This window comes from Vigna umbellata, chromosome 1 (assembly GCF_029865625.1).
Source record: "Vigna umbellata cultivar VRB3 chromosome 1, Vumbellata_1.0, whole genome shotgun sequence".
NCBI lineage: Eukaryota > Viridiplantae > Streptophyta > Magnoliopsida > Fabales > Fabaceae > Vigna > Vigna umbellata.
Window position 1 is genome coordinate 108,764,876 of NC_142165.1, and position 26,043 is coordinate 108,790,918.

Sequence of the window (26,043 nt, forward strand, 5' to 3'; positions counted from 1 at the left end):
TATCTTATTCACATATACCAAACTAAACAAGCACTGTTTTTATTTGACCTGATCAAATTTTAAAAATTTAAATATTTTTAATTGAGTTTTTTTTTCTGGAACTGTCTTCAAATTATTGTTCATTTGTAAGCTTCATGGCTGCTGTTACTGTTGCCAAGGTTGAGACTGACTGTGGATGCTTATTACTGTCTTTGTTATATAGTCTCTTACCTTTAGAATAAGATTTGGTAAGAAAATTTTGACAGAGAATTACATACTTATTTTCTGTGTTTTATAACAATTTGCAAGGCATGATTAAGAAAAAACACATTTTTTTCTAAGCTGATGCGTGTGATTCACCCAAGAAGTAGGTCTACGTCATAGCTACTAGGGAAAGTGAGAGATATATACTTGAGCACCAGAATATTATAGCAGTCAAACTATTTCTTACAATCACTGACTAATTATTTTGTCACCTATACTTTGGAAGCAAACAACAGTAACCATGACATATGATAAATGCCAAGTAATCATCTAAATAGTGACATTTCACAGCAAACCAAATTTTGAACTGGTAGGCATTTACGACAAACCAGTTAGTAATATCTCCAAACAGTAGTCTGGTATGAACAACAAATTTTGGTAGCAAATCAGCATCATTTTCTGAAGTCATCATATATCCCAGTTCAAGCTGAAGAATGGAAAAATATTTGTTCTGAAAGGAGGGTGTAGTCAGTTTGGTTTATTAATTGGTGAAACACTGGGCAATCTGAATTTTGTTGAATGGTAATTATTCTAAGAAAATCGTAGAATATGAGGAACTGTTTTTTCTTGGACGAAATGTTAAGGATTGCCCAGAATCATATATACAAGAATCTATATTGTAATGGTGCTGTGAGAATATCAGTTACATTTCCTAATTGTAAGAGGTTTAATTCCGTATGATGATTCATTCGTTATTTAGCCAAAAATTCCTTCTCAACTAGACTGAATGTCAACTTTAAGCGTTCTTGCAGATTTTTTAGGATGTTCTTTGTAATCCTTTTCTGATGTTTTGTACTTTTCAGCCATTCAGTTCCAAACAATACCTGTACTTTACATGCCTTTGGAGTCAAATCCTCAATTTGATAGCGAATGTGCAACTGTAGAGCATTGTTAGAAGACATAAGGCAACGGTACAGAAGACAAAATCAATTAGATGACAAATATGGGTAAGCCTAGAAAACAAAGATACAACAAATACATCATAGAAAGTTGAGGAACAAGCTAAATTTGGCTTGCTTACATTGAAAAAATCACCAAGGGGAACTCCATGGAAGTTCATAACCTCTTGCAACAGCCAACCCTTTCCTCCTTCCAAAGTAGATTTCTGCTGAGTGCTCGTTACTTCAACTCTATAACGTGAAATCCGCTTCTCAAACTTATAATACACTGCCCTCTCATATACACCACTGTTCTCAGATACCCAAGGGGTATAAGAATAATTAACACAGCCAGATTTTTCCATGAACATTCGGTCCAACTCACCCCCACTAAATAGCTCCATCAAGAAACTGGCCTAAATTAATTAAAACATAAGAAACTATAATGAAACACGAGCATTTGCCAAGTTGTACAAAAAAGTGATAATGAACCAATAATTTTTTGAGGGGAAGAGAGAGATTACAGGAACAGAAAGTGCACCAGAATGAACCTCAGACATGCTGACATCACCAAGACCGATGAATGACCCATTCTCATCGCTTCTAAGGCCTTTAGTTTCAGAGTCTTCTTCTACTAACTGAACTTTCTGCTCAGGACTCAAGGATCTGGCCTTCCAGAGAGCCATGATAGTCCTATACCAGCACAGAACAGTTTTAGAGTTGTAAAATAGGATATCTTTTATAATATAGTTTGTCACCATTAATTTCACAGATAATTTCTTGAAATCATCTATTGACAAGTTGGAAGACCACGCCTCCAAAAACATGGGCCTTTTTTCAGGTGGTCGAAAATATCTCACACAAAATGTAGTTGGAGTAGTGGCTAGTTGGAAAACAACTACATTAGTCTAAAAAAATATAATCAAACACAATTGGAAGATCATATTATCGGATATTTAAAACAACAAATAACTATGAAAGCATAGCTTGATCAACAAGAAACAAAAAACACAAGTTAGCATACTTTTTCTTCATCATCCATTAGCAACTTAATATTGCATGATGGTTAATCAAAGAAATGCAGACACCTAAACACATTAAGAAAATAACTTCCACACTTTATTTTTCTAGTTCCACACTTTAAGAAAATCAATTTAGTTACCAACCAACGTAGGGCAATGCAATTTACAACAAAGGAAAATATAATAGAAGTTAATGGGTTTTATCAGAGCATCAGGATAGGAAATGATCAAAAGAATTGCAACTGTGAATTGTTGATATTGACAATTTTTAATGTTTAACATAAATTCACAATCAAAATTGTTGAGTTTTAGAGACAAAAAGAACCAAATGTTTTAAGAGAAAACTAAGAATGAAAATGCTTTCTTATTCTAGAATTTATATACATATACATGTAGCATTCATACATATAGGCTAGGCTCTTAACAGACTTAGTCGACACTATTTTCTAGGTTAACATTGATTCAGCCTAGCTTCCTAAATACTAATTTTCATGAGCACTAAATGCATTTTATCATGTGATATACTATTTCTTATATGCCTTAACTCGAGGTCAAAACTCAAAGTGATACTGGTGTCGTTGTAGACCTAAAGTAACCAGGGTTGGTAAAACAAAATTGTGGTAGTTGCAGCGGTGTTGCAGTTAAGCATATAGAAGAAGCAAGCTTGTACAATAACATCAAATGTCCCCAGTCTACCTGTTTGCAACATTGAAAGACACAAAGGATTGGAACCGGAACTTCAGTCTGCCATCTTCATCTTGTGTTTTTGCACCATGCCTTGCATCCACACCTCTTCCTGGCCAAAGAGTGATGACAATTATTGGACTTCCCATTGATGAAAATGTAGGAGGAATAACCTGAATGTCTTCAATGTCCTCCCAGAGCAAGAAGAATTTTGTCTTGTGTCCAAACAAATTTGCATGGAAACCAATTATTCTTGCTGAAACAAACAGTCGACCCTGAAGAAAACAAAAAATTGACAACTTAATGAGATAATAAGAAAGAAAGCACATGTCCATTAAAATAAAAATAGAATTTACAATGTCTTTCAACACCACATTACAAACCAACCACACCTGTAGGGGCATTTTTCTTTTCAAATGACAGGTGAAGTCATTGATGAGAAATTCCTCAGGTGGAAGCCCAAAGAGTTTCTGAAAGGCTGAATTTGTTTGAGGAGACCGCAAATTAATCTACAATTTTGTAAATAGGAAAAGAAAAAAGGGTAGAAAAGGGTGATAAAACAGAAGTGCAAAATAATTAATAAGAAAAACAAACGCCTGACAACATAGAAGGATCCTTACCTTCTTCCCCACCTCTTTCTCCATTTTACTTATATAGTGTTTTACAACATCCCCGCGTCTAGTGTTGTTCAAGAAAATTCTTAAGTGCAACTTAGACTGACTTGCCTGAGCCAACTTTCCTTCAAGGGAAACCCATATATCAGCAAGATCTGAGATGTTTGTTTTAAGAAAATTGATTTCAACATGTCCTAGAGATGTAACTTCATCAAAAGGTCCATCAAAATCATAAACATCCACATCCAGCACGGAAGGAGGATCATCCATTGCATCAAATTCAAATATTTCTGCAAAGACAGATAATTTTTTTAACAAAGAATACTTTATCATATTCACCATCCACATGTAGAGGAAAATAGACTCGTGTGTTAGATCGCTGGAGGTGCTCATTAATGATAAAGTATCAGATTTCAAATATATTCACCATTCCATAAAGGACTAGATTTCTTGAACTTGATTGAGCTGGTTCTTGTTTTTCCATTGCAAGTAAACACAACATATGGATCACAAAATGCCTTAGATTCAGCAATAGCTAAATTGCTTCCTTCTATTATGGCCACAGTTAGCATCCATCCTGCTCCGTGTGCTTTAATTCCATGATCACTACCTAATATTGTAGTACCCCATAAAAACTATATCAGGAAAACCATATAACCACCAAATAAAGTAAACAAGGGCTAAACAATCAAGAAAGAAGGGAGAAGAAATCCCTGGCCACCCCGTGAAAAAAATAAGCATCTCAGGTGTCAGAAAAAGCAAAATCAATTCATTCAAATAAAACGTAACTGGAAGAAATTTCCAGGTCCATACTACATTAGCATTTGACAAGCTCATATTGTTTCCTCCATACAAATAAAAAAGATACAAGTTTAATGATAGAAAAAGGCTGAATATGTTTATAATTATTAATATCTATAAAATGAGTGTTTCAATTTTGATCCTTGTAAAATAAATATTTGTTTTTTATCCTATAAAATTCAAAATCATTAGATGCAATAACTAACATTGTCAGAGACACTGACTGTACAGAGGATGTCTAAGATGTCTACCTTACTCCTATTCTTTTATGTATTGCATATTTAGGTTTATTTATATGTTTATTATTTAATATTACTTTGTATAACTCGAAAGTGTATAAAACAAGCACTTGAGAAAACCAGAGCAGTATCTGAGCAAAACATGAAATACATTCTTCACCTTTAGGTTTGACTCTTTCTGGCAAGAAAGCTCATTTTCAAAGTACAAGGCTTTCAATTCTGTACGTATCAATTATTTATTTGATTTTGGTCAGAGTATTAATTTGTCTATTTTAACCAGTAATTTACTGCTTTGCATCTATTATTGGAGTAAAAGTTCCCTAACATATTTCAGTTTATGGTTTTCTCAAAACGCCGCATAGGAGGTAGAAATTTCTTCTGAGCTAAAGCATATATTACTCTTTGCTTGAATTCGGATTGTCATTCTTTCCCTGTTTTTCTTAGGACGGTATGTTGTTTCCCACATTGGAATTTTGTTTTTCTCTCTTAAGGTACTATTCTTTGACCAACAAAAAAAAAACGAAGGAAATTTCATTTACTCAGATAAACACCCAATCTGATGGGTGTTTAAAATCAAGCAAATTGTCAAGTTAAAGGATCATAAAATAATTAAGGAAATAAAGGGATTACCCTTTCGTGCTCTGGCTTGCATGAAGCGTGAGATTAGACCGAATACTTTTTCACCTTGAAGAACCAAGACAACACATACAACAAATTCCCCAATAGAATCTGGTAGGTCAAGCCAAACAAATTCAAGCCCTTGAATTAGCCTAGGAGATGCCAGCCACATATGCACAAACACGGACATGACCATTAAGAATGCTAAGAATACTTGGAAGTTAGCTAAATATTGCAGTGCCAGCCTCCAGTCTGACTGAGGCTCTGGTCGTAATGTTGCCAAAGCCTGTTCCTTACTAGAACCAAGGTCCTTTGAGACAACAGCCTTTACAGTCTGACATAACAAAATAGCATATTGATCAAAGCTTTCCCTCATACCTTGCCGAGCTCCGCTTTCTATCATTCCTTTCATCATGGTGCTCTGTACAAAGTTCATTCGCCAAGATATCACCAGACGTGAACACTGTTCCCCCGATGGCAACTCCGGTCCAGGTGTGATTACATAAAGTAATTCTACCTTAAAGGTGCTGCCGTACATAACATCTGGAGTACTGACACTGGCGAAAACCGCAAAGTTCTTCCCATCAGCCTTTAAATATGTCTGGTCCTCGTAGCCTTTGACAGCCTTGATTAATTTAGTGGCTGCCTTGAGGTAAGAAAGCGATCTTTTTGGGGTCTCCCCACCATTCTCAAACTTCCAAGTACCAACTTGCAGTTCTGTAGTACCCTGTACCTCTGCCAGTGTCTTGGGAAAATTAGAATCAGGTGAAAATAGCAATGTATTCAAGTCTCCCGGTGCAACTATGTATAATTGATCAATAAGAACTCCTCCCGATAAATTGCTAGGAATTTCACTTCCTTGATCTGCGGACTCTATTTTTTTCATAGTTTCTTCGAAAGTCTCAACAGGGGGCTGATCCTCCTCAATCTTGATTTCACCACCAACTTCAATTTTGCTTGTTTCAGATTGGTCTGAGTCAATACTTCTGCTGGGAGACATCGAAGCCACATCAGTGCCTTTGTTAAATATTTGAGCAATTCGGCCAGCAAACGATTTTTGATTTTGATGCATAAAAGGTTTGTCCTCCTTAGAACTGGAAGATGCGGTTTCTTCCCTTACAGGAGAAGACAAGTTTGAAAAGCTAAGAGAAGACAACGAAGGAGAATTGGTAATTGCATCAGGACATTTTCTTGGAGGTACTAACTGATCGCCGATGTCATTTGACTCCCCAGATCCATTTTGGGAAATGAATATACTCAAATGAATCTCACCTGTCCAGAAAATGAAAGCAATTGTCACAATTTAAGTTCAATAGCGGGATCCACGTACGAGCACAATATTTTCCAAAAGGACTTGATGCAGATGACCCTTAAAACTCGACAAAAGGCCATTTACATTTCGAGATCAGTCGTCTACAATAGCATGAAAGCAATATAACAACAGCAGGAAATCATGAATTTGACATAATAAAACAAACAACCAAGCAAACTGAGAAGGGTGGGGGATGTAGAAAAAAATGCCCTAAACAATTGGATAAGGTTGAGGGGAGTTCAGTTGAACAGTACAATATACCAAATGGCTTGTTCTTGCACTTCTTGTTTTTGGATTTCAATGAATACCAAGCAGGACCAATGGATTTAATTTCCTCTTCAAAAACAAGTGAGATTGGCACCTTAAGCCGTCCCACGTAGTCATAATTAAAGAACTTGTCCTCATCCATCACAGAGACAATAAGCGAATCTTTAAGATCGTCGACCCAAAAAGTAAATTGTTCATCCCACATTGGGTTCAAACTTTTTACCGCTTTGGTCTTGAACTTCTGTTTCCCCAACTGCACCCGCACGTACAGATCAATCAACCCATTGGTATCCGTCAACGCCAAGTTTTTTGCCTCAATAACACGAATCACAAGCTTCATTTTCTAATTATAACTCCAATCTTACGGCAAAAAGGTCAACTTTTTTCCTTCAGCAGAGGGCGACCCAGAAAATCCTTTCAAAAGGAAAATGCAATGCATGCAGAAGGAGAAGGTTATTCATAATCAAGCACCAAAAGCAACAAATTGGATTGGCAAAACCCAGAACCGAATTGATCAGACGCATGACCAGGGGGGAAATCAACCCAACAATCTGACAGAAACATGTATAAACAATATCGATTCTGCCAGGAAAAGAAAAGAAGACAATTCAGAATTCACAATCCAACCCAATTCAATTGTTTCGTGACAGACTCATCGCTGACGGTTTGTAGAAATGAAAATAAGTGCAGAAAGTCTGGGCCATCACCCGTCAGCATGGCAAGAAAAAAAAATGTAAATGGAAAAAAAGAAGAGAATTTTAAGAGCGGGTGATCCGAGAGACAAACCCTAAAAAGACACAAACGAATTGAAGGGTCAGAAATGAATGGAAAATTTGAATATCAAAATTAGAAAAGGAGGGAGTCGCGGAATGGTGGGTTGAGACATTAATAACAGACACTCTCTCCCTTTCCCTGTTCCTGTGTTTTTCTTGCTTTCCCATTTTATACAGATGCTATTTCTTTGACCTTGCAATCATCAAAACTACTATGTTATGCCATTGCTATGCTATGTGCCAACATTTCATTTTTTTGTTCCACTACATTCTCTTGATATATGCTAAACAAAGAAATCCTATGAAGCGAAATTCTACCACTCTTTTCTTTACCTTAGTTGCACACTGAAAGTGGTCATCTCAGAAAAGGCCAAAAGAGAATTCAACAGAATCTCATGGTTATGAAATTGAGGGCGATGCCTATGCCATCTCATCCTTTTCTCACCTTTTCGTTACAACGACATTTTCAAAGGAACAACAGCTTGTTTTCTCTACGAACATAAAATAGCCGTTATTACACGTAGGGCAATAAAACAAGGTTTTAATTAAAGTAATAATTTAGTATTTAGTAAGCTCTGATTAACTATTTTGTTACATTATATTTTTTTAGTATGTTGTCTGTAACTTTTGAAAATATTTCTATGATCCGTTTTTATTAATTGTTTAACACTTTTTCTTAAAAGAAATAAGTACTCCAAAATAACTTTATTAAGATTCCTTAGTTCTTCTTTCTTTATCTTTCATAAATATATTATTGAATATTTCAAGCTAATGATATTTATTGAATCACAAAATTTAAATAAATATTTCTATTGTTTATTTTAGGATAGTAAAAAGGATCAGACGGATCAATCTGGTAAAAAAAAATGAATTAGGACAACATTTTCAGCTTTGACAGTCTGAACCAATCTGGTTCACTAAACTCTGACAATTTGATAGGTTAGTCATGTAAGTCAGTCGGACCAGCCCACAAACCTGGCTTCATTAAAAAATTGAAACATACACTATGATACTTTTGTATTAACATAATTTGACAATTCGATAAAGTTTTGATACCGCTGAACCAAAATCTGATACAATTCGATCAAGAACTAAAAATTCTTAGAAGATAGTGTTTTTGATTTTAGAATCTGACAACCCGTCATTTGTCCTTTTTGATGTAAAAAATAAAATAATTTTAATCCATTTTCATTTGAAATTTAAATAGCAGACATAAAAAACTAATCCACAAGCTTCAACAGGGTCGAACCGGATTATAAAACTCAACCTATTTTTAATTAATAAGTCAATCTAATTTAATCCATTTTTGGTAGATCAATATTGGGCTGCGCTTAGGAAAAATAGGATTCACCAGTTTGGCCTACCTATTTTTTAAAACACTTTTAATACTTCATTGTCAAATTGAAAACATCAATCATTTTGATCTTTTAAACTAAAACATTAATTAATATATATTGAAAGGGAATTTGTTGAATATGAACGGAAACCTAACGAATATACCTGTTATAACTTGTTCTAATCTTCAAAGAGACAATGCATCAACTACCTGTTATAATATCTAACAAAACTTTATTTTCTCATGACATCATTTAAAAAAGTTAATAGACAAAAAAACACTTTTATTTTCCATAAACATTATTTATAATATCTAACAAAACTTTATTTTCTCATGACATCATTTAAAAAAGTTAATAGACAAAAAAACACTTTTATTTTCCATAAACATTATTTATATAGTTTCATTTTTTTTACCTTAAATCAATCTAATGTCACTTAAAAAGAAAAACTCTTAAACATGCTTCAATTTTTTTAAATGGAGAAGTTTTATTCTGGCTTGGAAACCCGTCAATAATCGAAAAAATGAATACAAATAAATTCACAGCGGATCAACAAAGAAAAAAAATAAAAAAGAACTATATATTTTAAAAAATGTTGTTTTTTCCTTAATAAAATAACATAAAATGTAATTTGGCTGTTATTTTATTTCAGAAAAACGTTATTTTTAAATGATATTATTATGTACTATTGAACTTAAAGTTGAATATTATTATGTAATTACGCTTATATCGAGTGCTAAGTTTATAATATTTGTTGTTTTTAGTATTATTAAGCTATGATACTATATGTTTATAAAAGATTATATCTTTGTAGTTTGAACTACATAAAAACTTAAGAAGTAACTCAACATATACTAAAAACAGTGTACGAATTAATTATCTTTTTAGTTACTTCATTTTTGCTAAAAAAGAGTTTAAACAAAAAAAAAATTAAACGATTTCTACATTTTAAAGCTTTTATTTGAAGTCATTTAAAAGAAATTTTGGTTAAAGTGTGAAATGATCTGAAGTAATCTAAATAAAAGTGGCATAGTTTAATTCAATAGAGACATTTTATTATATATATATATATATATATATATATATATATATAATGAATTATAAATGGAGGTCAATGAATTATTTTTTAGTATAATATAAAAAATGTTCTTGACATATATTTTTTTTAAATATAAGCATTTTATGTTAAAACAGCCAGTTAAAATTTTATAAATAAACCAATTCTTAAAAAGGAATAATAATTTTAAAACATTATTTATTATTTTTCAACAATAATTATAAAACAATTAAAAGAAAAACTCAATAAATAAACGCATTTTAAGAACTAAAGTTTAGTATAGAAATAAATTTGCATTTAATCAAATCTCATACTGCATTTTGTTTTTCTTCAAAACTTCACATATCATCACAGATCACTTAAAGCAAACACAGTTCTCACAGAATAACCTCAAACGGAACCCGATAAAACCATACTAGACTGTGCTTAAGCTAGAGAATCTTAACCAGAAAAAAACAAAAAACTGAACTTAGGAGGAAAGCAGCCTCTATACTAAATTTTTTCCAGTACATAGGAAGCATTGAGGTTTGTTTCTGGGTAAGGAACCCTGTTTCAAAATAGAATCCCCACATAACCCCCTTCTTGCATTTTGTATCACTCCTTGTCATCATCCTATCATTATCTTGGAACAACTATTTTCCTTTAGACCATTGGTAAAGACGAATGACAGAAAAAAAAAACACTAAAAAGTTGGAAATATGCAGACAATAATAACTACAATTAAGATATTCCGAAAGCCTTACCAGCTAACTGTGAATCTGTGTTGCTAAAGGCAAACGTTACAAGAATAACCAGTTGTTTTTCTTGTGTGGTTATTAATAAAAGTGTTAGAAAGTGGGTTTTTAAGCCTAACTCAATTCCACAAAACCAACTTGTAAGATGAGGTTTGCACCCACTTATAAACTATGAATTGGTCTTATCTCTAATCGATATGGGACTTCCAACACCCACTTATAAACTATGAATTAGCCTTATCTCTAGTCGATGTGAGACTTCCAACACACCCCTTCACGCCGAAGTATAGACATCTCGTGCGTGATAATAGAAATTGGATGATCCAATGGCCGGTAGAATAGAAGAATAGAATGTCCACTTAAAACTCGTTAGGATAGACTCTAACCATGGCTCTGATACCATATTAGAAAGTGAGTTATTAAGCCTAACTCAACCCCACAAAACCGGCTTGTAAGGTGAGGTTTGTACCCACTTATAAACTATGAATTGACCTTATCTCTAGTCGATAGCAACAAAAAGAAATATAGTAAAACATTTTACTAGTTTCTTTTACCATTTATTTGTCTTTCCTTTAATAGGGAAAATGATTTTGGCACCTCTAATAACAGCATGTTAGAGCCAGTGTCATCAGTGGCCGAAGGCCATAATTACGCCACATAAACACGCCCTTGCGGCCTATGGGTAGGTCCTACTTCCCGAATTGCCAAGGGCGGCGATTGGCAAAAACCTACCAGGGCAGCCATCACGCTGCCATTTATCAACATTGGTTAGAACCTCTAGGCCGTGGCATTTTTCTATCTTAAACTTCAGTAAAAATACATTGTGCTTTAAGCAAAAAATACTCTGCATGCCCATTACTACTGTCAAATTTAGCTTACCTAAAGCACATGTTTTAGTCTCCGTTTTCAGAACCTTGAAAGTATGTTTGCAGAAGGAGCCCGTTTGTAACTGAGACTTAACATATGTTCAGAGGCTTGACTAACGGGTTTCCAAACATAGGCTTTGCTATCAAGGATTTTTACATATATGATTCTATGATAACATTTCTTCGATCATCCAATCCAGGTATTCCAATTCCTAGTATCAATTTAATATGATAAAGCCTCCAATTTAGACATTTTGCTTTAAACTACAACTTACTTCCACCGTTTACTCATCAGATTTATAATGAACACAGACCGTATACCTTAAGAAATGTCAGTGTATATGCCTAACAGACTGAGACAAAACGTGCTGATAGCTAAAATAGACTGACATTTGTATATCATTTTACATGTTAATGAGTTAAAAAAATTTAATATGATAAAGTATCAAACATAGAGATATTGCATTAAACTTCGTACAACTTACTTCCACCATTTTCCATCAGCTTTATATTCAAGACAGACTGTATACCCTAAGAAATGTCTGTGTACATGCCTAACCGACCGAGACAAAACTTGCTGATAGCTAAAGTATACTGATATTGTAAAACATTTTACATGTTAATGAGTTAAAAAATTTCGGGTGAGTTACTCTACGAGGTGCGCTGGAACAAGACTGCAGCAGTCATGCATAGGCTGAGATATGGCACCAACGATAGAACTGAAACTAACCCAAACTGAAGCAACATTTGACAAATGTTAGTATCCATTCAACCTTCACTTTGACATCAGCTGAACAAATGCGCAGAAACTGTTTTAAGTCTTAAGGAAAAACAAAAACATCAATCAAACAACTGACAGCCTGGATAAAGCAAGAAATGCAATCAGAAAATGCAACCACTGTAGCATAAGAAGGCAGATATCAAGTCACATGATAAGTTTAATTCAATATCCTCATCTAAAAACTATTAATCCTGTTAGAAATAATTAATAAGTAGAATAGTAGTAGCTCTAGCTAAACAGAATACAAGCAAGGACAGCGATACCAGAATAGAAAGACTGCTGTAAACAATTTTTTATACAGGATCATATAACCATAATAAGCAGATTATGCTGGTAGTGTCTCACTGGCAAAATGTTCATTACCCCAACCAGAAAATTTCACATTACCTGCAATGTCGATGTCTTCTAAAGAAATGGCTACCTCAAAAAAAATTCTTTAATGCGCAAAAACAGTGTCATTTCGTCTAGGTGGTCTGTCAGGAATCGTTCCTGGCTTGAATTTTGAAGCTTCGTGCCTTGCCAATTCAGGTGGAACAGGACTGTTACTTTGAACGAGCATCTGCTTGAGGTCATAAAAGACATCACTGTCCTGAAGAGTCAAGAATGTTGTAGCCACACCCGTCTTTCCTGCACGACCAGTACGCCCAATACGGTGAGTGTACGTTTCAATATTCCCAGGCATATCATAGTTGATAACATGAGCGACATCAGGTATGTCAATCCCACGTCCGGCAACGTCAGTGGCAACAAGAACATTATATCTCTTGGTCCTAAACCCCTCAAGACTAATCTCTCTCTGCTCCTGCGACTTCCCTCCATGCAAAGTGGTCACGCGATACCCTTCCTTGTCCAAATTCTTCGCAACCATATCCGCATTCTTTTTGGTGTTGACAAACACGATCGCAGTCTTGTCGTTAAGCTCGTCAAGCAATCTCTGAAGCTTGTAAAATTTCTCAGACTCCTTCATCATGATCACATGCTGGCTGATCAAATCAGTTGCCTTTCCAGCAGTGCCGATGGTGACCACAACAGGGTTCCTCAAATACTTCCTTGCAAGCCTCTCCACAGCAGGGGGCATTGTGGCGCTGAACATATAAGTGGTCCGGTAAATCTTCTTCTCATCAAGCTCCTCATCTTCATTCTCCGGTTTGAGATTGCTGGAAGGCATGGCATCAAGGACACCCATCACCTGGGGCTCAAACCCCATGTCAATCATGCGATCAGCCTCATCAAGAACAACATAATTGCACTGGTTTAGAACAGCATAGCGCCGTTCCAAGCAATCAATCAAACGTCCAGGAGTGGCAATGACAATCTCACAGCCCTGCCTGATCTTAAACCCTTGCTCCTCAATGGATTGCCCACCAACAATGGACACCACTTTGATTCCCAAATACTGCGCAAACTTAACAGTCTCATCCTCAATCTGCTGCGCGAGCTCGCGAGTGGGGGCCATGACAACAGCATAGGGACCCTCGGCGTCGTTGTCCTCACTCATGGGAGGAAGTCTGGTGATGTAGCTCAACATGGGAAGCACAAACGCCGCGGTTTTCCCGGAACCAGTCTCAGCAATGCCAATGACATCACGCTGCTGCAAGCCAAGGGGAATGGCTGCCATCTGAATAGGAGAAGGGGTTTTATAGCCAGCCTTCTCCACAGCTTTCAAGAGCTCCTGGCTCAACTTGCTCTCGATCCAGCTCCTCATGGGGCGAGGAATCTTGGAACCCTTATAGGAGATGTTGTAGTCTTCTCTGAAGATGCGCCAATCCCTCTCGGTCATCTCTTCGAGCTTCTTCTCGCTCCAGTGGCGGTCCACTCGCATGTCGAAGGTGTCGTAGAGATCGGCGGCGGCCTCCTTGCGGCGCTGAGCGTCGGCCTCCTCGGGCTTCTCCTCGAGGCCGTCCTTCTTGCGGATTTGCTCGCGCATCTCTTTCTCGTTCTTGGCGGCGAGCTTCTTCTGCTCACGGCGATCCATGCCAGCACGGAAGCCGCGGCCGAAGAGGAGCTGAGCTTCGTGGGGGTTCTGGTAAAGAGCGTTCATGTCGCGCGAAGTGTCCTCCGTGTTCTCCCAGTCGAAGGAGAACCGGAACTTCTCGCTGGGCTTGATCACGCGCTTCTTGGGCTTCTTTGAGCCCAGGTACTGCTCCTTGATGGACTCAAGCTCCTTCTCGCGCTCGCGCTCCGCGAGTTTCTCCAAGCGAGCTCGCTCGCGTGCCCGGGTCTCCTCTTCACGCTCCCTTTCTCTGTTGCGGCGCTCGGCCTCGCGGTCCCGGTCACGTGCCCTCTCGCGCTCCGCGAGTTTCTCCGACCGAGCTCGCTCACGGGCCCGGGTATCCTCTTCGCGCTCCCTCTCTCTGTTTCGGCGTTCAGGTTCGCGGTCCCGGTCCCGGTCACGTGCCCTATCGCGGTCTCTGTCCCTGTCTCTGTCGCGGTCGCGCTCCCTGTTGTCACGGTCTCTGTCCCTTTCTCTGTCTCTGTCTCTATCGCGGTCGGAGGAGGGTTTGGGATCGGAGGAGTGGTTGTGGGAAAGGAGCTGCTCCTGGCGGCGCTTCTGCTCCGCGACTTCTTCCTGGCGACGTTGGAGGGCCAATTGCTCGCGTTGGGCTTTGGTTAGGAACGTTGGCTTCGCCGTTGAGGGGTTGGCAACGTCGTCGTTTAGGCGCTTCATGGTGGCAACGGTTCTGAAATAGTGATGGAGAAAGAGAAATAGAGTGAGTGAGAGATCGCTTGGGTAATTGCAGGAGGGGAGAGGGGTGAAGAGTGAAGACACAAACAGCAAAACCACCTCGGATGGGATTCGGATACACTTCTATGGATCCTCCCCTACTTTTCTCCTTCTCTTTTCTTTAGCTTCCACACCACAACATCTTTTGTTTTTCTTATTTCCATTTTCAAAATTCAGAGAAGAACAGAAGGCCCAATTTTCTTCCATATTTGGGCTACTCAAGGCCCAACGTATTTTTATTTCAAAATTCATTTTCTTACTTACTTTTCTTCTTGTTATAAACAGCACATATTAAAAGTCACTTTCTTTTCTCTTTCATTACTTTAGTTTTCGATTGATAGAAAAATTAAGTGAAAAAAAATCATTTATTCTTTTAAAGCAATTCTTTTAGTTATTTTTCCTTTTTTTAAAAGAAATGTTATTGTTTTCTCATTATCGAAGAGAAAGAAAATATTATAATTTTTTTAGCAAAATTTTAAGTTAAATAAACCTCTCTTTTTTTTTCACAAACTTTAATATATTTTGAATTCCAAATTTTAAAATTAAATAAATAGATATAATCATTCTAATTTAATCAAATTATATGTTTTCATGTGTTAAATGATATTTCAAACTAATACTTGAGTTAAATAGCTCAAACTTCTAAAATATTATTTTATAAATAAAAAAATTTAACATAATTAAGTCAAAATGAATATATTTATTTATTTTTAAAATTAAGTATCAAAACGAAATTCAATTTTGTGTCAAAAACTAACAATATATATTAACTCTAAAATTTAAGTTATAGACTATTTTGTGTTCATCTCTTTTTGTTTCTCATTACAAGTACTTGAAGTGAAGTCCATATAAAAAATGATTTTTTTAAACAAAATTCATGTATGATGTTAAATGACAAAAGCCTAAGATTGGGGAGTTTTCGATTTTTTTTTTCACCCAAATATCACATTTCTGTTTCAAATTTAAGATTAGTATGAATAGTGGAAAACAAAATTATAAAAATTCATAATCATTCAAAAACTAAAACTCAACATTATATTACATAACCTAAAATCTTAAAATAATGAATATATAAAAAATAATAAACCTACAGGTTTTTTCATTTATAATTTAATCAATTTTCCAATTGACGATTTAATTCTTAACCGTAATTAAAGGTGAAAGATGCAGTTGCTTGCTTTGCTAAATATGTCGTGGAGATTATACCAATAGCTCTTGTGCTATATTCTTAGTTTATGTTAATTCGGACTCTGCCCTTTGTTCACAAAAAGATAACATCAAAACATAAAAATCGAACGTAAATACTTCATACATCAACTGTCAAGTAAATAAACTATTCAACATCTCAAATAAAGTTCACGAACTACTTCTTTAGAATTCAAGTAAGAAAATAAGTTTCATTGAATAGAAATATAAAAAGCATTACATAAAAACGAAAAATTTATTAATTTATTATTTTAAGATTTTAAATAGAAAATAATACTTGTGTCTTTGTATAATTGGATTCATATCTTATTGGTATTTGTATTTTTCGATCAAATAAACCCGATATATACGTAGAGCAAAAACTTTTGTATATATGATTATATATTCTTAATAACACTTGATCTACCTAATCTCTGGTGATGATGGACCTAAATAAGCATACCCAACTGGACATAAAATGCTTCAATGGGAGAAATCCCCCGAATTCATTTATTTCCTGCGAAGCTGTTGAACTTCCGTTGTCTGTGGAGAAGCACTCACTCATCTGGTCTATCACTTCTCTCCCTTCACATATGATTTTTACATCACAACTTTCCTCTGCGTATTTTAGTACCGTGCCCGCTATGCCACTCTTCCTTCCAAATTCACATTTTCTACTAATCCAAATAATCAAACAATCACAAAATGATCTTAATTCATACCAATTTACTTATATATTATGCATCTCAGACACGCTACCTTAAATCAGATCTCGAAATTCCGACAACCACTTTTCTTATATTAAGATTTCCAACATGCTCCATGATCGCTTTAGCAACATTGTCACCCTCAATCAGCATCATCTCCACCTTAACCTGTACATAACAGTAATGCAATATATATATACATATATATATACACATAATCAAAGCGTAAGAAACCATCTTTTGTGTTACGTTTTTACAGGCAAAGGATTTAATTACATATTTACCTTAGAATGAACGCAGAGGTCAATGAACTTTTGAAGTAGCAATTTCCTCTTGGCTCTCTCTTGTGCCAAGTGCATGTTAGCATACTCTTCGTTAACGCGACTCCTCGGAATTTTCCCTACTGTTGAATAAGTATTTGGTTATAAACTTACAAAGCAACAAATCAACACTCTTTGACATATCTGTTTCTGATGTTAACTTTAGATTCTTGTGGAATCATACATAACATTGAAAGATGAGTTCACGCGTAAACCTGTGTTATACGGGGAAAGGGACTTGTTTGACTATGAACACGGAGCATGGAAAAACGAGGAAGAGAAGGACAAAAAAACGGGTAGAGGTTAATTACATGGACTTGGAATGAGCTTGACTTGAGGGAAAACGTGTAGAAGACGAACTACGGTGGCAGAGGGTGTCACGGCGTGTTTCAAGGCCCACGAAAGAGCTTCCATGCTTGGACTGGAATGTTCATCGTTGTTGCCTACTGCCACATAAACAACATCATCGTCGTCATCATCATCATTGTTACAGTTGTGGATATCAAGAGAGAACACAGTGCTCTCGCAGTCTTCTCGTATGGTATCCAAAACCAAAGGCTCCTTCAGATCAATCTCAAACAGATCCTCCGAATCTGAATCTACCATCTCGCTGCAATCTATGACTTGGTTTCTCTTGAACCCTAAAAAACCACGTCTAAAGCAACTCGAATTTTCTTCATCCTGCTCCCTTTCCGAACCCATCGTCTTCCGATTTCTCAACTAATTGCTTGGGTTGTGTTGATGGATCAATATATATATATATAGTTGACTGTATAATTATGTTTGGACAAAACTAATTTCATAAAATAAAGTACACGTGGCTATGTTGTAACATGTAGGACACATTACCTTTGTCAGTATAAGTAAGACCTTTTATTTGAAAGTTATAGGACGTTAAGGAGACCTAATAGTTTGAGACTCTCTTTAGTCTCTTACTTTCTCTTTACAACTTCATACACTATTTTTTTTATTTAATAATTCAATTTAAATTTACTATATTATTTTAATATTTTATTCTTAAGCATGTTGTCGAAGTACTTGTTATGAACAAACCAAATGAAACTTAAAACAAATATTAATAAAAATTATATCAAAACAATATATATTATTTTAATTCATCGTTTTGAAATAAATAAATACCAAATTTACAAGTCTTAATTCAAATTTCTTCAGCTTCAAAGTTTAAACACTAACCACGAGTTTGAATATGAAATTTCATAATTTATAACCCTTTCATTTTGTTAAACAATTTAAATTTATTTAATTTTTTAAAAAAATAAATTATTCCAATTATTATAAAAGACAAAAAAAATATTTAATTATCGAACAAATAATTAATAATTAAAAATATTTAGATCTTATGCCAGAAAATAATCTTTTTCTTATCTATTAGTGAAATGAGTGTTATATTTTTTTATGATAACCAAAAATATATATAACATGTTTACAAAGCTTCTCCTCTTCACTTATATATTGCTAATTTATCCTAGCTAAAATTGCTTGATACACACACACTTCCTACTTTGTGAGGAGGCCGTGTGTTTAAAACAGAAGAAGCTCAATGTCTTCTTGGTTGAATCCATTCCTCAACCTTTAACATATTCTTAACTTCTTTTTTGTTACATTTTTTATAAATATGGATAGATTCTAGGTAGTCTTAGCCATATATTATAGCAATATTTCTTTATTTTTTTTTTTGTCATTTCTGTTGTCCTTGCTATTACTTATCTAATAGGATCTCTATTACTTATCTAATAGGATCTCTATTACTTATCTAATAGGATCTTATCTTGTATATATTATTGTTGTTTAATTTTATCTTTACACCTTTGTCTTTTCTCTTTTAATGTTTATGCCCCAAAAACAGATGTTGGGTTTGTAGTTGCGCACCTATTACAAGGGTTTATTAATTTCTTGAACACATTTCGTCGGGAGAGCTTTCTACTGCATCTTCCAACAATTTCATATCGGTTTCCACCACTGTTTATATTCACTTAGCATGTTATATATAAACCTTCTTCAAACTTCACGAATATATCTCTTCCGATGTGACGCGATTAGCTTAGCAAAAATTATAAGCAATGAAATCAACCAAAAGTTAATCTCAAACATCACAATTATGTGGAACTTTTAAAGTTTTTGAGTGGAATTCGTCAATGTTGACCTGGTCGTTTGTAAATTATTAGAGTTGACTATTAAAGTCGTGTATCCATGCTTTTGTTGTGTATAATCACAGGTGAGAAGCATGAAGGAATATGCCTTTTGTGGTGAGGTAACCAAGGACGCGTTACACATCTCAAATAAAGTCAAATCAAATGCTTTGTTTGATATCAACGATATTTTATGTAATGACAGAATGAACACCAGTGTCTGATGACAGAATGAACAACAAAGTAATTGAATTGTTCAAAGTAATGAATTTTTCAGAAGCTACATAGGAGTCAAAGAACTTGACTGAGCTACATATCTATACCCTTTTGCTACACTTGAAATTAAACAGGCTAATAATCATTTGAACTTGAGTATGAAACAAATGCATGAAACTGAATCATGGTTATCTTCTTTCTTTTGGCTAGTCATGGAAGTATGGTTAGTGGGTGACATCATCATCTGCTCATTTACTTCCTTCCCTTCACATATAATTCTCACCTTGCAACTTTCTGGTGAATTTCTCAGTATCTCATCGGCAACACTATTATTCCCTTTCCTTGATTTTGATTTTCTGTTAATCAAACATTGTATATTAATTAGTGCTGAATAATTAGCTTGTATGGTGGTATGGTCGTAATTAGTGGTGTACCTCAGATGGAATTTGTTGGCTCCAATGACTAGAGTTTTTATCTGAAGAATGGGAATGAGGTCGAGGATAGGCTTTGCAACCAGGTCACTCTCAATCAGGATGGTGTCTACCTTAACCTGTTCTGGATATATAAGGTTGTTCATTTGTTTCTTGGTTTCATTGGAATTGAATGAGGATTTGGTTGCATTGGGTTTAACTATAGAATTAGTACCTTGGAAGAAGAACATGATTGTAGGAACTTCTGAAGGAGCTCTCTCCTCTTGCCTCTTTCTTGCTCAACATAACTCTCCACCTGCTCAACACTCACTTCATTCCTTGGAACCATTCCTACTCCCACTGTCATCACAATCACACAAAAACATAGCAGCAAATATAGACAGATAGAGCAAGAAAGAGAGATGGAAAATATGTGATGACTTACGGGGATTTGGAATGTGTTTGATCTCAGGAAATACATGAATGAGAAAAATGATGGTAGATTGAGTAACCAAGTTGTTGAGTGTCCATGAGAGAGCGTGCATGCTTGTGTTGCTCTTACCCACTGCAACATAAACACAGTCTTGTTCTTCTTGTTCTTCTTTTTCTTCTTCTTTCTCCTCTTCCTCCTCTATCTCACACACGCTGCTGCTTTCTGGGTACTCCATCTCCATCAACCACACACCTTCACTGACTTTAACATCCCCATGTGTAGGGTTGGGTTTAAAACAAGAGTATCAGATTGTTGAATTGTTAAGGTAATAAACAGTGTATGGAAATAATATATCAAAGTTTTATTCCAAAGTATGAAAGAATTCGCTTCTTACACACAACAACTTACCCTTAGTTTTCTTGTTGTTTCTCTAAATCTATCTTAAACCTAAACAAATCCTATAGAAACATGTTGTATAGGAAATAACAACTTTTGACTCCCCTTCTTAAATGTTAGCCCAATACAAGGGCTTTTATTGCGAAACCTGGACACGAAGCATGTTATACAAAACCTATAAATTAAACTTTTGTTGTCACGTATATGTATTACAAAGTATCATTGCCTTAATTTTAATTTTAGTATTTACCTATGTCTCTTTGATTTTTTATTTAATCCAAATTTTTCTTAAAATAGAACAATATTATCCATTTTCAAATTGAGACAAATTTTTTTATTTATATAAATGTTACACTTAAACTTTTATTAAAAATGATTTTTAACATATTATATTATTATATATATTAAAAATTTTGTTAATCATGTTTTTTTATTAGATTAAAACTAAGTATGAATATTTTTACAAAAAAAAATAAGTATTTAAAATTAAAATATTATTAATCCATATTTTTTTACAAAAAAAATTAATTAATATCATTTATACAAATAATAAATTTGGTTCTCTTTTAAAACACATTAATCAACTCTATACATTATTTCATTAGACAAGTCTTCTAATATATATTAGACAAGTTTGTAGTCTAATACACATTACACAGTGTATCATATAATGATTATATAAGTTTAACAACATATTTGTCAATACATTGATTAGATGAGTTTAGTAATACACATTAAACGAATTTCTTTATACATTGATTTGTATTTTTAATAAGTTTATTCTACATATTTTTGTTTATTTTTTATATTTTAGAGAAACTAATATATTTTTACACATGAGTTATCTTTCATCTTTTTACAAACTCTACTATTTATATTTATATATTACACTTATTTTTAAACTTATAAATAAATTTTGGTTGATTCATTTAAAACATAAATATTATTTTCCCAATCTTTAAACATCTTTTAATAGACATAAAAACAAATAACGAAGCACAGGTTTAAAATTAGTTTATAAATAAAAAAGAATGACACCTACCTAACTTTCCAATAGTATATATAACTACTACATAAATATTGTATTTATATTTGTCGATTTTTTTATTCTATAAAAGGAAAATATATTTTATAAAAGGTCCAATTTATCTTATTTAAACTTTACTATTTCTATTTTATTTTAAAATATAAATAACTAAAGATGACAATGTAGAAAAACCAATTATATATATATATATATATATATATATATATATATATATATGTGTGTGTGTGTGTGTATCACCTATAAATTTCCAATCATTTATACAATTTAATAAGTGGCTAAATATAAAAACAAAATTTCAAAGCTAAATTTAAATTTCCAAACATCTCATTGTGAATAAAATAAACTATGTTCATCCATTTTGTTTCAACAAAATATTAATAACATCTCTAATATATTATGTTAAATATCATAATTACTTTTAAGATATATAAATTATCTCTAGTTTTATCTTTATGGGTTGAGGATCCATCGTTCTATCTTTAGTTTGCCTTTATAATATTACAATTCGTAGGTTTTATCATTTATGTGTTATTTAATTATTTTCCGCTTTTATTGAAAACCCTAAACATTGCCTTCACACTTAAATTTGTGCATTCTTTTTCTTTTCTTAAATCATTGAATCATATTTAAATAATTCAACTAAACAAACAAGAAGAGACTAGAAGAATATTGAATTACTAATATATATATATATATATATATATATAAAAGACCAAAAAGAATGTAATATACCCTTTAAGAATGGAATGACCATCGAGAACACAGAAAAAACTCAGATTATTTTTTTTATCAGCAGAAAAAAATTCAAAGATAATAAAAGTAATTATATAAACTAAAAAAGATTAGAACATTATACATCTCCTAAACATTTTACCAATATCCCTTCCAACATTTTACATTGCTTTTATATTTTATTCTAGGTATTATTATTTTGATAACCAACAAATTTTACACATAATATTTTATTCTTTAATCTCTTTTCTCTTTTAAAAAAATGATCATAATATTTCTCAAAGTGGAGTTTAATGTTATTGGTTAAATGTTTGGTTTTCGTCAATGATGAATCTCTTACGGTGATGTATTTACATTATTTTTCAAAGCTGTTGTCCAATCATTAATTTTTTAGTTTTAACAGATCAATTTCTTCACGTAATGTATATCTTTTAAAAAATATACTAAATACGAATAATTTAATAACCATATAGTCTTATTTAATATACCAAAAGATAATAGTTTTAATCAAATCAATGTACAATTGCAATAATCGAGGTTGCCCCAATAAAATATATAGTTTACATAAAATTATAAATAAAATAGTTGGTATAAAAAATATTTTATATCTTCTCATCTGTAATTTTTTATAGAGGTACGTGACATGACATGGGGTTTTGGTTTCTTGCATCGGTTTTTTGAATGATGAATCAAGTTGTTGGAAAAGCTATGAAAAGTCAAAACGTAATGCATTCAAATTCCTCCATTGTTCATTCAAAATTCCCATCCACACCTATTTCCTTCTATCAGTCCTTTCCATTACAAAATAAATAATTTCCACACTAAAAAATCCATGTTGTACCTTTTGTACCTTACACCAACAACAATAAAAGTAAAAAAAAGGTGAAAAATAAAACGAAAATGAAGGTTGTTTGGTAAAAAATCACCTATATTAATTTACATGTGTTATTTGACTTCCTTTTTCTCTGACTCATTCCACATATTAAATATCAATAAACAGAGTATTATTAAATTTGAAAATGGTAATAATAAATGGGAAGCATTTGTTTGAACATCATTAAATATTAGAAGAAAAGGTGACGACAACCTTAACGCGTGGTAGAGCTTAAAGAAAGACGTAGTGATGGTAATGGTTATTGTGCGTGTACGTTGGTGTGTGGGGGCAGAAAGAAAGAGATAACCAAAGAGCAATGTGTTTGATTTCTATTTATCTTTACATGAAAGATAATTTTTAAATAAACCATTCTCTTTTTGGCGAAAAAAGAGGTTTTTTATATAAATAAAAATATATATATTTTGCCACACATAAATTTTTTATTTGATATTATCTTCTTCTTTTTTTCTTTTTTTAAATAACTTTTTCTTTTTTTAAATAACTTTTTCTTTTTTAGGGACATACTTTCTATAAACCTTTTTCTTTTGGACACCTTGTGTTGTTAAGTTGAGAATGGTGCATGATTGGGATTAGCGTCACTCAAGAAGTTGTTGGGGCCTCGTCATGCAATCGCTTCTTCTTTACTACCCATTGTTGGAGCCATGTCCACCAACCATCAAATTCTTCTGCTATTGTATTTTTTTCGGAAAATGTTATTTAACAATTTTTTTTACAACATTTTTATAACAATCTATACGTAGTTTGTGATTGATCCATTTCAAATATACATACCAATAAAATAATGATACGTATATTGTCAAAAAATTGTTAAAATATTATTGTCCATCTTTTATCTCAGCATTTAAGTTTCTTAGTCTATTCCATTTTGATGTGGTAGTTTGATCGTAGAATTTATTTGTTTCTGTATTTCCGGAATATGAGTGTGTGACTTGTTTTAATTGGTCCTATTGAAAGTATATAATATAAAATGGGTATGTTATTTTGATAAAGATGGTTTTGTTCCGTCAGATATTTAATCTAGTATATGGAGCACGGAATATAGAAAATAGCTTTTAAAAATCCTAAGAGTATGATTTATACTAAATATTTAGACCTCGCAACTGGACTTAAAAACCTTTTCAAAGATTTCTCAAAATAAATTGAAAAATTTTGATTCTTTCAAGCTTCTCCAGTTTGTCTTTATTTTGAGCAAAGGACAAGCCTTTCCTTGAATTTTTTCATTATATTCTATCTATCAAAATAATACTTTAAAAGAGTTCCGTATCAGAAATACTATTTTCATAAAAAAATAAAGTGAATGACAATAAGAAAGAGTTATCTTTTGGCTTGTGCTTAATTTAAAACCAGAAAAGTGGATAAAAGTTTCCAACCTAAAAATTTATTCCAAAACGGTTGATAATATTTAATATCTATAACAGATATTAAATATGTATCTTTAGTAAATATTTGCGAACAAGTATTATTATTTGTTTGTTAGGGATATAAGTATTATGGTATCAATTTATTATATTATTATCAACTAATAATTTTTATTTTTGTATTTTTTATTTATTTTGAGTGATCAACATAAGATTATTAGTAAAAAGTATATTAATCATGAAAGAATTATTTAAATTTTGATTTTATATATTTCTACTTTTGATTTAAACATGTATAAAACTTGTTTTTGTTAGAGAAAATATTATCTTTATTTTTTTGGTTATTCACATTTTTCCCAATTTCTTTTTCTAATTGTGTTAATCCTTAACTTAACCGTTTGTTGTTTTCTCTTTAAGTGATAAAAAAATTCAACTATTTTACCAACATTATTTGTTTATATTATCTTGATGGACTGCCTAATCAAAGTTTAGTGACATCACAACCTTGTTTATGGAGATAAATCATGATTTATGCTATTAATCATACTATTTCGATCATCATGTTCAGATAATATTTTCGAGTATCTTTATTTGAGCGAACATGTATCTTTATGTGTTTACATTAACATTTTTACCAATAATTTAAAAGTTGTTAATACGAGCTTCAAAGAGTTGTAATATACAAAAGTGAAATTCTTTTGTAAAAAATTAAATTTTAAATTTAGGTTCACTTAAATTTGTTTTTTAGAAAGATAAATTTTATTTACATTAATATTTCATGAAGTAATTTGATTTAAATTACATTTTAAACTTAATTCGTCAATTTAAATTTTTATTTTTAAATATCATTTAAATTTTTAAAATAAAATATAAAAATCTTTGCGACGATATATTATTCGTAAATATAAACAAATTCGTAAGTTTGTTTTTACAGTCAATTAACAAATAATAAAATGAGATGAATCTTTTCAAAGAAAGCAAGTAGCAATTAAAGGTGGTTAAGATTATAAAAGTTTAAATAATAATCGGTTTGATATTGGATAAAGTTAAGTGTTAATCATAATACGTGCTCTTTGAGATTAAAATCTGACGGTTGAAAACAGATGGCTTTGCATTGACTCGTCAATAATCATAGAAGAGTATTATAACTAACTAATATAAAAACGTTTTTCCAAAAACAAACAAATGGCATATAAAATAATAATAAAAAATAGTTTTAGTGTTTGAAAAGTGAGTTTGGTA

The 26,043-nt window shown here is 33.0% G+C and overlaps 4 protein-coding genes across 14 annotated transcripts; all 4 read right to left on the minus strand.

Annotated features, from left to right (window-relative positions):
- Positions 1–375: 375 nt before the first annotated feature.
- LOC124820922 (C2 and GRAM domain-containing protein At1g03370-like) lies at positions 376–7,910 on the minus strand. 5 transcript variants are annotated; one of them, XM_047292715.2, is made up of 9 exons: positions 6,673–7,772; positions 5,112–6,371; positions 3,869–4,051; positions 3,448–3,731; positions 3,220–3,336; positions 2,840–3,102; positions 1,646–1,814; positions 1,265–1,537; positions 376–1,121 (listed from the first exon to the last, which is right to left on the minus strand). In XM_047292715.2, the coding sequence occupies exons 1-9, from the start codon at positions 7,016–7,018 to the stop codon at positions 936–938; spliced, it is 3,081 nt and encodes a 1,026-aa protein (XP_047148671.1). In that variant the 5' UTR covers positions 7,019–7,772; the 3' UTR covers positions 376–935. The 5 variants fall into 5 exon arrangements, with proteins under 5 accessions (XP_047148671.1, XP_087961660.1, XP_047148685.1 ...); XM_088105534.1 differs by lacking the exon at positions 6,673–7,772 and adding an exon at positions 7,785–7,910 and having other exon boundaries at positions 377–1,121; XM_047292729.2 differs by lacking the exon at positions 376–1,121 and having other exon boundaries at positions 1,371–1,537; positions 1,663–1,814; positions 6,673–7,774.
- Positions 7,911–11,860: 3,950 nt separating this feature from the next.
- LOC124820950 (P-loop containing nucleoside triphosphate hydrolases superfamily protein) lies at positions 11,861–15,145 on the minus strand. 5 transcript variants are annotated; one of them, XM_047292750.2, is made up of 2 exons: positions 12,614–15,084; positions 11,861–12,235 (listed from the first exon to the last, which is right to left on the minus strand). In XM_047292750.2, exon 1 carries the CDS (start codon positions 14,892–14,894, stop codon positions 12,663–12,665), a length of 2,232 nt encoding a protein of 743 aa, XP_047148706.1. In that variant the 5' UTR covers positions 14,895–15,084; the 3' UTR covers positions 11,861–12,235; positions 12,614–12,662. The 5 variants fall into 5 exon arrangements, with proteins under 5 accessions (XP_047148706.1, XP_087961662.1, XP_047148702.1 ...); XM_088105536.1 differs by having other exon boundaries at positions 11,861–12,254; XM_047292746.2 differs by having other exon boundaries at positions 11,861–12,180; positions 12,614–15,083.
- A 1,359-nt stretch (positions 15,146–16,504) lies between these two features.
- LOC124820677 (U-box domain-containing protein 33-like) lies at positions 16,505–17,883 on the minus strand. Of its 2 annotated transcripts, none has more exons than XM_047292423.2 (4): positions 17,475–17,883; positions 17,128–17,246; positions 16,896–17,011; positions 16,505–16,810 (listed from the first exon to the last, which is right to left on the minus strand). In XM_047292423.2, exons 1-4 carry the CDS (start codon positions 17,863–17,865, stop codon positions 16,564–16,566), a joined length of 873 nt encoding a protein of 290 aa, XP_047148379.2. In that variant the 5' UTR covers positions 17,866–17,883; the 3' UTR covers positions 16,505–16,563. The 2 variants fall into 2 exon arrangements, with proteins under 2 accessions (XP_047148379.2, XP_087972304.1); XM_088116178.1 differs by having other exon boundaries at positions 16,505–16,813.
- Positions 17,884–19,530: 1,647 nt separating this feature from the next.
- LOC124820685 (U-box domain-containing protein 35-like) lies at positions 19,531–20,867 on the minus strand. Of its 2 annotated transcripts, XM_047292435.2 has the most exons (5): positions 20,781–20,867; positions 20,385–20,633; positions 20,175–20,299; positions 19,964–20,079; positions 19,531–19,885 (listed from the first exon to the last, which is right to left on the minus strand). In XM_047292435.2, the coding sequence occupies exons 2-5, from the start codon at positions 20,611–20,613 to the stop codon at positions 19,672–19,674; spliced, it is 684 nt and encodes a 227-aa protein (XP_047148391.1). In that variant the 5' UTR covers positions 20,614–20,633; positions 20,781–20,867; the 3' UTR covers positions 19,531–19,671. The 2 variants fall into 2 exon arrangements, with proteins under 2 accessions (XP_047148391.1, XP_087972317.1); XM_088116191.1 differs by lacking the exon at positions 20,781–20,867 and having other exon boundaries at positions 19,964–20,112; positions 20,385–20,761.
- Between the last annotated feature and the right edge of the window lie 5,176 nt (positions 20,868–26,043).